The sequence below is a fragment of the Heteronotia binoei genome, chromosome 15 (genome assembly GCF_032191835.1).
Source record: "Heteronotia binoei isolate CCM8104 ecotype False Entrance Well chromosome 15, APGP_CSIRO_Hbin_v1, whole genome shotgun sequence".
NCBI lineage: Eukaryota > Metazoa > Chordata > Lepidosauria > Squamata > Gekkonidae > Heteronotia > Heteronotia binoei.
The window spans coordinates 45897022-45909322 of NC_083237.1; the positions used below are offsets into that span (position 1 = coordinate 45897022).

Sequence of the window (12301 nt, forward strand, 5' to 3'; positions counted from 1 at the left end):
TTGCTTTTTCAGTGGCTTTTCTTAGCCCCTCTCTGTGGTTTTCTTCTATAGTAAGGATCAGAAATGGGCAGCCATTGGGCCAGATTTCTTGAAGTACCTGCTCATTCTGCCCCCTTCACCCAGTTGCTAAACCAAAGTTGAGGAATTGTTGGGACAATCTCTGGTTACAGGATCTTTTGGGCAGGCCACTGTGAGATGCTTAACCTCTGACTAGGTTTGCCAACAGACCTGTCCCTTTAGTTTGGTGTAGTGGTTAAGAGCAGTAGACTCTAATCTGGAGAACCGGATTTGAGTCGCCATTCCTCCACATACAGCCAGCTGGGTGACCTTGGGCCAGTCACAGTTCTCTCGCAGCTGTTCTCTCAAGAGCAGTTTTTTTCTGAGTTCTCTCAGCCCCACCCACCTACTTCACAGGGTGTCTATTTTGGGGAGAGGAAAAGAAGAAGATTGTAAACTACTCTGAGTGAAGGGTGGGGTATAAATCCAATCTTTATCTTCCTTCTTAAATAGAGTTTTAATGTGTGAAATTTGGTAGTTGAAGTTCTTCATATCTTGGAGTTAAATAACATCTCCTGGTAAATAACATCCAATTTAAACCTCTGTTATAAGGACTTTTTTCTCTCTCCCTCTGGGCCTGTTTGGCAGCCTTCTCTGGGACTGGCTATTGTTTTTCATATTTTAGTAGTACAGGAAAGGCACTCTGCACATCCTCAAAGATGAGTCTTTTAAAATATATGTATATTTTGCTTCCCTTGTTCTGGAGCTAGGCTCTTTGAAAACAAGTAATGTGGTTAAATATTGACAAGCTGGTTCTTTCTTCATGCATGCAGCCAGGCCAAATTTCTTAGACGCAGGGCTTTTTTTGAGCAGGAATGCACAGGAACGCAGTTCTGGCTGACTAGGTGCTGGGGGTGTGGCCTAATGCAAGTGGGCCACTGCTGGGCTATTAGGGGTGTGGCCGAATATGCAAATGTGTCCCTGCTGGGCTTTTTGTACAAAACACCCTGTGTGAAATAATTTTGACACCAGGGGGTGTGGTTTAATATGCAAATTAGTTGCTGCTGGACTTTTTCTACCAAAAAAGACAACAATCCTGCATAGGCTGAATTGCTGAAGTGGACTTGGCCAAGGTGGGGCAGAAGAAAGAATGTGTGAGCTGAACAGGCCCACAGAATGGTCTGGAAAACACTGATAGGTTTTTTTCAAAAATAAATAAATGATTTTTTAAAAACATGATTTAAGCTAAATAGGGCCAGTTCTGTCCTGTCCTGGGATGCCCTCCCCTTCAACTGATCTCCCTAGATGAATGGGTGAGATACAATAAACATCAGCAGCCTCAAGATCCTTTCCAAATCTTTCTTGAGATGGTCAGCGACACATTCAGTTTCACTCAAAGACTGCAGGCATCCGTCTTTCTCGGCAGCCTGTTCGTATCAAGCCAGCGCACACTACAGCAGTGAGATGGGGGAGGGAGACTGGCTGCATTAGTATTCTGGGCGTCCTTCTCTCCTTTCCATCCCCTGAATCATCCTTCCCCGTCCCACGCCGCCCCCAACTTCCTGTTTGGATTAAGAACAGGTTGTTCATTCAACTGTGCAGGGCCCCTCACTCGCATACAAATTACACTGCGTCTAGGAGGCCGTTACTCACAACTGCAGAGGGGTTCGTTCAGGAAAGACACCTGCTGCAATGCTGGATACGATTGATGGGTGGATGGGGGATGGAGAGCAAAGTAGAAAGCAGTTCTGATATATTCTTCCCTCTGCCGCCCCACCGCCTCCTGTTACCCACCCCCTTCTTTGCTCCCTGGAAGATTTCAAAAAGATCCTTCCCATCTACTTTTAAAGCCTGCCCCATTCTCATTCTGCTGAGAGATTACCCTGCCAGGAATACAAGTGGATTCAACCGAACAGGCAGTCTGCAAGAGATGCTCAGATGTAGAGGAGAGGCCCGTTTTTTTCTCTTTCCCTTGGTTTGTTTGGAGCGACCTTGAAAAGACAGTGCAGGCTCAGAGTTCTGCCTGTATGAAGGATTTAATTTTAGCAGGAGCTTTTAAGAACATACAAGAAACCATTTTGGATCAGGCCAGTGGTCCATCCAGTCTAACATGTTGTGTCACACAGTGGGCAAAACCCAGGTGCCATCCGGAGGTCCTCCGGCAGGGCCAGAACTCTAGAAGCCCTCCCACTGTTTCCCCTCCAAGCACCAAGAATACAAAGCATCACTGCCCCAGACATAGTGTTCCTTTTATATCTTGAGGCTTGGTCTCAGAACTGGAGTTGTCTGCCTTAGATTGCAGTAAGTAATAATCAACAATGCCTCTAAGCATATGCAGAGTGCTACACTGTCCATCACAGCCCTCACCCACACAGGGTAGGTTAAAGAGAATCCCCCCACATACACATTTAAGAAGAAGAGCAGTATGTGGCTTCTAGGCAGCCGTTAGTAAAGGAAAGACATTTTGCTGAATTGCATATGTTTGTTGTTACTTCAGATATTTAGGATTGAAAGCGGCTCCATGGTCTCAGGCTGGCTCACATAAAATAGTGACTTAATACCTTTCAGATAATAACCATTTTGAACCACAGAAAGAAGGCCCTGAACACAGGCTTTGTTAGCCAAATCCATAAAATCCTCCCAGGCAAACATAGGTGGCCTTTAAATTGCAGAGTTTGGTGAGGTGAAGCAAGTCTTTTGGAAGGCCCATTAGAAGAACAGAAAGTTGGGGTTTGATGCTACCAGCAAAATCTGGAGAAGATAAGACATATGTCAATGTTAGCATCAAATTATTTAAAACCTACCTGCATCTTCTGAATGTGTTATGCACAGGGATCACTTTGGGATGCTTCCCTAACAATTCTGCTACTAGAGCGAGTTGACAAAGGCCCTATGAGCAAGTTTTGGTGAATGCTCTTCAACACCTGGTTTCTACATCTCCCAATTCCTTATCTTGACCAAAACTTTCCAGGCTAGGGTGGCCAAACTTGCTTAATGTAAGAGTCACATAGAATAAACATCAGATGTTTGAGAGCTGGAAGGAAGGAAAGCAAATAGATGGGGAGGGAGTAGAAGGTAGAAAGAAAGCAACTTTAAATGCATTCTCCAAGCTGCCAGCTGCCTTGGCTTGGATAAGTTATTTAAAGAGACAGATGTTTTCTCAAAGCAGCTGATGGGGCAGTGGGGGCTTTGAGAGCCACACAATGTGTGTGAAAGAGCCACATGTGGCTCCCAAGCCACAGTTTGGCCACCCCCATTCTAGGCTATTTTGTCAGCTGCATAATTCAAACTGGACACTGTCTTTGTTGGTCTGCCACTGAATCCAGTTTCCTTATCGTGAAGCCAGCCCATTCATCTGCCACAGATCAGACCACAGTCCCCTATGTACGTGGCCTGCATAGGGATGCCTGTTTTCACTGTAGTCAGGTGCTTACTGCAGAAACAGTGAAATGTAAGTAAAGCCAAGATACGCTTGGATGGTGGTGGTGGTGGTGGGTTATAGTTAGAGATTATGCGGAACCATAAGATGCTAAAAGACTCAAAAGAATCACAAAAGAGAAAATGTGTGTTTGGAGTAGCACTACACTGAGTTGTTGTATGAGGTTGGATTTTGGATAGTAAAGCTGTCATTTGGGGGCCAGAGAGCTGGGATAGAAAAATTCATTTTCAAAAATTCACTATTCCTTGATTATTGGTTTGTGCATGCTTTGCTGCCATTTTAAAAATTTTAATGGCTTCTTCACTGTGCAGCTCCAGCTAATCAGGGAGCATAATGCTGACTGTGATGATGTCACGGTGCCAGGGAGCCAGTCAGCTTTGACAACATGACAGTGTCATTGAGGACTAGTAAAGCACTCCCGTCTAGTGCACTGTGAGTGGGGTGGGTGGGTGAGGGATGCATTCATGTTGCCTGGCAACTGGGTCTGTGTTCCCTATCTTACCATGCTGTGTTAGGCCCACCAGTCTGGTTGTCTTGGCAACAGGAAGGATGCATACCTTCTCCCTACCTTCTTCCCACCCCAGCAGGTTTGTGCTCTTATGCAAAAGGATAAAATCACAGACATATGGGAGGCAAGGGTCAAAGGACTAGTTCAGAGTATCTTTCCACATATGGAATATCTTGCACTGCAGGTAAGGGCTTCCAGGGAGAAGATGTTTTGAACCTTAAAAACTTGTAATTTTAGAAAACACCATTCCCAGTTAGCTGTCAGAACTTGCCTACAGTTCTGGGTAAATCAGCACCCGGCTCCTCATCCCTGTGCAGATTGCTAATTGAAAATAACCATGGTGATTGAGTTAATGCGCGATGTTTCATGGTACATGATGGATGTAATTACAAGCAGCCGGTCTAGCTTTTTAAACTGGGCCCATCCTTCATAGTGTGGGGGTAAAGCTATTCTGTAAAATCGTTTAGCGTTTTTTTAATGGCCTGTCACATAAATGCTAATATTTCACAGCTGCTTTGCAGAAAGATTCTTCTCAAACATTAGTATTTCTACTCTTCGGGGGAAAACCTCGTTCAGTACCGGCATGAGGCCTACCTCTTCTCCCTGCCCCCCATCTGCAAGTGTTGTTCTGGGTTGCCAGGTCTGTGTTGGAAAATACCTGGAGAATTTTGGGGTGGATCAAGGAGAGGGCGGGGTTTGGGGAGGGGAGGAGCCTCAGCATAGTACAATGCCATAGAGTCCACAAATCAAAGCAGCCATTTTCACCAGGGGAGCTGATCTCTGCCGGCTAGAGATCCGTTATAAAAGCGGGAGATCTCCAGGCCCCACCTGGAGACTGGCAGTCCTAGGTTGTCCCCTTCTTTTTTTGCTTTATTGCTTTAATTTTAAATGCCTTCTCCAAGCTGCCAGCTGGCTTGGCTTGGAGAAGGGATTTAAAGAGAGCAGGGCTTTTTTTTTGAGCAGGAACGCACAGGAACGCAGTTATGGCTGGCTTGGTGTCGGGGGTGTGGCCTAATATGCAAATATGTTCCTGCTGGGTTTTTTCTTTATAAAGCCCTGAGTGAAACAATAGTGACATCAGGGGTGTGTGGCTTAATATGCAAATGAGTTCCTGTTGGGCTTTTTCTACAAAAAAAGCCTTGCAAGAGATAAATGCTTTCTCCAAGCTGGCCAATAGGGCAGTGGGGGCTTTGAGAGCCACACAATATGTGGGAAAGAGCCACATGTGGCTCCTGAGCCACAGTTTGTCCACCCCTGCTTTATAGAAAGGAAAAGAAAGGTTGCCTGTGCAAGCACCAGTCATTTCTGACTCTGGGGTGACGTTGCTTTCACAATGTTTTCACGGCAGACTTTTTACGGGGTGGTTTGCCATTGCTTTCCCCAGTCTTTTACACTTTCCCCCCAGCAAGCTGGGTACTCATTTTACTGACCTTGGAAGGATGGAAGGCAGAGTCAACCTTGGGCTGGCTACCTGAATCCAGTTTCTGCTGGAATCGAACTCAGGTCATGAGCAGAGAGTTCAGATCACAGTACTGCAGTACTGCTGCCTTACCACTCTGCGCCACAGGACTGCTCTGCTTTATAGAGTAGGCTGGAAATCAAGAGAATTTTTTAAAAAGAAGTGAGAACAAGCCTGTCCTTAATCTCTGGGCTTCCTTTCTCATTCTACTGCTTTTTCCTGGTTCTGCCTCCCTCACCTCTTGGTTGACTGACTGATTCTCTTTTCCTTCCCCCTCTTTGCTCTAAGCAGCTGTTGTTTAGTTTCTTCTATTATTAGCTCTTTGTCGTCTTTTGTGGCTCCCCCCCCCCCCAATGATAATTACAACAGAACCTAGAAAGGGATTTGCCTAGTGGGGTAGCTTATCAGCAGCTCACGCTGAACCAGGTCTTCTTACCAGGACACTCCTTCCTTTTTGGACCTTAGTGGACTGCTTGCTCTGGTTCGGAGAGGGGTGGGTCCCAATCCATGCACACCCCTCGACAAAAGCACGCACGTGTGTCTTAATAAAAACGGCACATGGTTTTTTACAACAGCCTCCCGAATGAAAGCAGAGGGGTACGCATCTGATGAGTCACCACACGGCCTAGTTCATTCACAGCATGCCAAAACGGCTGCTGGTGACTCAGCTCTGTTTCCTGGAACAGAGAGACGGGGGCGGATTTGGTGGAGAGAAAAGGGTCTGCGCAACCAAGGACGCGCATGGGTTTGAAAGGGTTCCAATGCTGGGCCTTTGCCCAAAGTATTGGAGGGTGTGACAGAAGGTTGCTTGTTTTCCCCATCCGAGGTGCTGAGTGCCAAGATGCGCTGCCCAGTCAGAAAGCCCTTCCATTTGATCCCAGGTTAATGTGGTTTGGCTGTCATGGAAAGGCACTTTGTATATGTTCAGAGGTGCTCTCTTTAATCACACCTTGCAAAGCTGTAGTGGAATCAGATTCCAAGGCTAAGCCTGCACATGCCTCAGGGATGTCGAGCCCATTTGTTATGAGGGCTGAATCTGACATGAATGAGACCACCATGTGTGTCGTAAAATGTAATGTCAAGAAGCAGGGATATAAACTTTATAAAGGACACAGACAAACACAATTCAAGATTTTTTTTTTAAGTTTAAAACATGATTAAACATTAGCACTTGTTGGTCTTAAAGGTGCTGTCTTTGTCTCTCTCCCATGGGATCCAGGGAGCTGCGCAAAGGAAGCTCTGGGTCTTTCTTTCCTTCCCTAGGGGACCAGGATGGGGAGGAGCCTCAACAAATGGAGAAAATAGAGGCTTTGGTCTATAGCTCCTGTGTGATTGAACAAGCCTGGCAACGCAAGTTGTGATGCAGAAGGAAGCAAGAGAGAGGGAGAAGGAAGCAATGACAGCCAGTTGCTTGGGAGCTTGGTAGGAGCTCTCCAGGGGCCTTATTCAGCCCCTGGGCCACATGTTTGACACCTCTGCCGTAATTCACATAAAGACATTTACTTGCCGTTGTGCTCCCTGACTTGAAAATCAAGAGCACATGTATATGGCGTACATTTTGGAGATTTCTTGTTCCCTCGCATGTGGTTCTTGAAATCCAGAGGTGTCACCTGCATAGGTCTATGCCTGACCTCCTAACATGAGGATGTGATTGTGCATCATTGTACAGCCTTGCCTCTACATGACTGGCTTTGAGGTAGTAATTACAAGGATATCCTGGAGGAAATACAGAGCTGGAAGGGATCTCAAGGGTCATCTAGTCCAGATCCCTGCAGAATGCAGGAAATTCACAACTACCCCCCCCTGCTCCCCCAGTGACCCCTGCTTGATGCTCAAAGGAAGGCAAAAAACCTTCCAGGATCCCTTAGCCGAATCTAGCCTGGATGAAAATTCCTTCCTGACCCCAAAGTGGCAAGCAGCATTACTCTGGGCCTATAAGAAAGGTCCACAAGAGCCCAGCACTGGCTCATCCCTTCCTTCTCTCAAGGAAAACAATGTGACTTTCCCAGCAGACACATCCTTTACCACAGTGCCCAGTTAGGTGCAGAGTTGGAGCATGTAAACTTGTGCTAGAATTTGAAAGCTGTCCTGTATGGCCCTTGCAGTGCTTCAGTTCTCTCATACTTCTTCTGGCTGGACTGTCCTCCTTTGTGGGAAGTCCCTATATACTTGGGAGAAGCTCACACAGTGTAGGAATGCTAAAAGAAGTTATATGGGTATGGTAGTTTTATCTTGACTGAGCAGCTCCAGACGTATCAGCTGTACAACTGATCACTTGAATATCTGGGTGCAAAAGAACAGTTGGGGAAATGCTTCATTTACAAAGGGGGGAACTCTTCAGAATCCAACTGAGATGCTGGAGAGGAGTTGTTTGTTGAGGAGGTGTCATGGTTTCCTGGCTTACTTGGTGTCTGCATTATCAGTGCTTCTACACAGAGAAGAGGCCCTTTGGCATCCTCAGTATCAGCTAAGTAGCAAAATGCTCCACTGAAAAGAGGGGCAGCAGACCTCATGTCTCTCCCAAGGACCAGCGCCTCCCTGATCAATATAAAATTGCTGTGCAGCTCAGCAAGGAGGAGCATAATTGGTAGGAGAATGGACCTTATTTGAAAACTTACTTGGTCCCCAGAGTCAAACAGAACAGACCATTGAACCTTTATGATCTCCTGTCTGGTTGCAAAAGGTGATACCTTCATGCATAAAGCTGTACAGCTCAGTTAACTGGATTTGCTTCATTGACTTTCTTTCTAGAATGTGCATTTTCTTCTCTTTTTTGCAAAGCGTTTTGTCCTCCACCCATTCTCTTTTAGAGGAATTTGTGCTATTATTTTTTAAAGTCTAAATACGGGCAGCATGCTTGTGAGGAACACAGCCCTCGTGGCTTAGATCCCAAAGACATGTGAAAAAAAGGTAACTTTGAAAAGCTGTCCGGCTTCATGCGTCTGTTCGGCTCCCCCAGACGCTTGCTTGGAAAACCTCCAGCAGTTGGTTGGCTGAACATCAGGGGAGTTAAAGAGACATGCATCCATTTGCAGATCAGATTTTTGTGTGTCTTCAAGTTGTCTTTCTCATTCGGTCCTCAGGACTGTGATGGGAACAGAAAGGAAGATTAGAGGTGTTTCCCAGGCTACCCATCTCTATGAAATTTATAGTGTATTCCTAAGCACATTTATTCAGAAATAAGCCTCATTTTGGCTTACTTCTTAGTATAAGTGCTTAAGACTGGTTTGGTGGTAGAGAACCTGCTTGGCATGCTTGGCCCCAGTTTCAGTCCCTGGCATCTCCAGTTAGAAGGATCTGGTAGTAGGTGATGTGAAACACCTCAGCCTGAGACTCTGGCAAGTCGTTGCCAGACTGAGTAGAGCTTGATCAGGGGTGTCAAACATGTGGCCCATGGGCCAGATCAGGCCCCCAAGGAAATAAAAAATAGGTTTGCGACTTACAGATACACACATGAACAGCATACTCGAGATTGCTACAGCACAGACATTGTCTCCAGTTTTTGACGCAATAATTCAGAACAAGAGGTATCAGTTATCAGACTGTTAAAACAAAATATTGCAAGAGTGCTTCTGTTTAAGCATGTTTTATTTTAAGTTTTTTTAAAAAAATCTTTAATTGTGTTTGTCTTTGGTGGTACCTGGCATTACATTTTATGACACACATGACCCGGCCCGACAAGGTCTCATTTATGTCAATTCCGGCCCTCATAACAAATGAGTTGAATGCCCCTGATGGACCGATGGTCTGATTCAGTGTAAGGCAGCTTCATGTGGGTGATTGCAGGTTCAGGCTTGGTCTGCACATCTTGGAGAATGAGGCAGCAGAGGACTGAGGTGTTAGAATGAATTGGATTGCTTCAGAGCACCAGTGAGGAATTACATTTTTTTCAGCATTACTCCACTTCAGTTTTTCCCTGGAGGTGGAGAACTAGCATCACATGAGAAGAATATGGCTAGGATCCTTTCTCCCTGATGTGCTAACTTGTTCATTTGCAGGGAGTTTTGTTTGGCACAGAAGAGCATTAAAAATGTAACCTTGCATTCTGAAGTGGCTTAGCCCATTTTGACACCTCAGAATTTCACCACCTGTTTGTTTGTTTGTTTTTTTTGGCAAACTCCAGACAGCTAAGAACACACCAAGTTGGGGGGACACAAAGCATAACAGTCCAATTAACAAATTTAAGAATGCCCCAAATATTCCAGCGAATGTGCTTCTTGTGGGTTAGAACGTGATGCTCCCAAATCCTGTTTCCATCCACACATGCATTCAGCCCACCCTTTTAAAGTGTCCCAAATGGCTATTGGTCAGGAAAGATCAATTTCAGGTTTATCCAAATTAGAAATTGGCTTAAATGCCGTTCATGAGACTTCTTCAGATGCCAGAAGTAATCTGAAAAAGCAGGCATGGAATTTTCAGACTTAATTGAATGCCAAACTCTCTTTGCCTGGGATTTCTCTGTTCCACAACGTGTACAGTGAACTCTTGGTGGTCTTGCAACCTTTTTGATATTAGGTAGTATCTCGAGATTCCAAAAATAAACGCATCCAGGTTTCTCAGTTGTACACCTGATGAATAGCACCACAAAGATCTACCTGGGTGCTGGGGCTGGATTGGGGAGACACTGAGCAAGATGCCGTCCTATATTCCCTGTCCCCAGCTTGAAAATACTTCCCTTGCGTTGATACGTACACAGATATGTATGTTGATATGTATGCACAGATGCATATTGTCCTTTAAATCCTATTACAACTGGGCAAGGCTTAAAGGAATGTGAAAGGCTCTGTGTCTCCAGGCGCTATTCTCCACAGCAGATGGAAGCCTTAGAGTCTCCTGCAGCGTTGCAAGGGTGTCTTGGGAGGAGCTCCCATTTTCTGGTTGGAGAGGCATTGGTGTAGGCTGTATAGTGTAGCTTTCTCATGCCATAGTGACATTCTGCTGCTTCCAGGTATCTGTATGTCTCTCCTTGCTGGACCTGGGAAATCCTCTACCTGACTTCCTGTTCCTGACGGGAGCAGATGGTACAAGCATCTCTTGCAGCCTGCTTTGGGTCAAACCATGGGCCTCAGTGATACCTGGCCATTCCAACCTTTGCTGCCAGCACCCTCCCACCTGCTGCCTTCTTAATCTCCTTGATTCCTGACCTGTAGTTGCCTAGACTGCAAAGTATCCTCACCTATTCATTTCTTTCTTGCTCATTACCCACAATTGTAGCCTTTTAAGAACATTTCTTTTCAAGCAATCTTTTATGACCCTCACAAAGCTGGAGAATTCTGTCAAGATTATCCGGGTGGCAACATTTCCAAACAGAGATGCTTTTGCCATTGTGAGCTTTCCATGGCATCACAGCAGTCCATTCAGTAGCTAGGAGGGCCTCACAAACCAGATAGCAGTTGTGCCATGATGATTGTGCCTATCTAAGGGTTTGCCGTACAAGTATGAAGGTTATTAGCTAAGTATAGAGTTCTGGTTTCTTTTTAAAGGCAAAATCCAAGCCCTTCTCATGGTCATATAAGACCCTTATTGGTTGAAACCATTGTCCTTCTTCTTTCCTCCCTAGCCGTGGACTTGAAGCCTGTGCTTCCAGTGGTGATGCAGAATTCCTGCAACAGCAGCAGCAGCAGCCCAGTGGACTTGCGGATGGATGCCCGGCCCAGCATGCCTAGCGTGGACCCTGCCGTCCGGGAACAACAGCTGCAGCAGGAACTCCTGGCCCTGAAGCAGCAGCAGCATTTACAGAAGCAGTTGCTCTTTGCTGAGTTTCAGAAGCAGCATGAGCACCTAACACGGCAGCACGAAGTCCAGTTGCAGAAGCATCTCAAGGTAATTTGGAGGGGAAACTTGGAAGGTTGCCTTGTCTGGACCACTTGGTCTGTCCAGCTGGGTGATTTTTTCCATTCTTACTGATGGCAGCTCTTGCAGGTGAAAGCCGCCCCCTGCAGGTTCTTAAAGACTGGTCCTGGGGACTGTGTACGTGCAAAGCATGTGTGTTGCCACTAAACGACAGCACCTCCCATCTGCTGATAACACCAGACGCTGTGTTTTTCTGCCTTCTTTTCATAAAATCAAAGTACAGCGTTGAGTGTCTTGAACAAGCATGTAGGACACTATTTATTGACTGGAGGGATAAAGCATGCTTTGATAGAGGCAATGCAGGCATATTGATTGTGGGTAGACCTAGAGATAAAGGGTGGTGGAATGGATCTGTCCTTCCTCCAAGGAGCCTTCCTCCGGCTTAGTGGGGCCTACTCCGTGTCAATTGACTCATCCTTCAACGGAAGAATAGAAGGAAGGCTCCTTCGGCTGAAGGGAGGCATCAGATGTTGCTCAGGAGAGTGGTAGGCTAGGGTCCATTTTAGTTCTTTTATTGGTACAGTAGCTGTCACCTTTCCATTGGTAGAGCAGCCATGTAGAATATGGGGATTCTCCATCTGAACCTTGCTTCTTGATCTGTTGCGGCCGACTGGAGCTGAAATCAACTAAGTGCAATGCTTTCCTCCAGCAGAAGAGGCTCTTACGCTGGTGGAAGGTTGGTTGGGACCAGGGCTTTTTTTGTAGCAGGAACTCCTTTGCATATTAGGCTGCACCCCCCCTGATGTAGCCAGTTTGCCTGGAGTTTACAGGAGGCCCTGCACTAAGAGCCCTGGAAGCTCTTGGAGGATTGGCTACATCAGGAGTGTGTGACCTAATATTCAAAGTGTTCCTGCTACAAAAGAGGCCCTGGATGGAATGGAGGAAGGATCCATATTTTGCTGTGGGCTGTTCCTTTGGTCTCAAAATGGCCTTGGTCATGCAAGACTGAGGCCCTCTCAGGGGCTGCAGATCTTCTGGTGATGTCTTGCTGTAGGTTCTGTCTTTCACCCAAATAACTGTTTACCGAGGCAAGAATAGAAGCCTT

General features: G+C 46.1%; 1 protein-coding gene across 6 annotated transcripts in view; it reads left to right on the forward strand.

Moving 5' to 3' along the window:
- Positions 1-12301, forward strand: part of HDAC5 (histone deacetylase 5) — a 165412-nt gene that overhangs the window by 80186 nt on the left and 72925 nt on the right. For all 6 annotated transcript variants that reach the window (XM_060256660.1, XM_060256661.1, XM_060256658.1 and 3 more), the window contains one exon: positions 10964-11226. In XM_060256660.1, coding sequence (XP_060112643.1) covers positions 10964-11226 — 263 coding nt within the window. The remainder of the gene's footprint in view (positions 1-10963; positions 11227-12301) is intronic.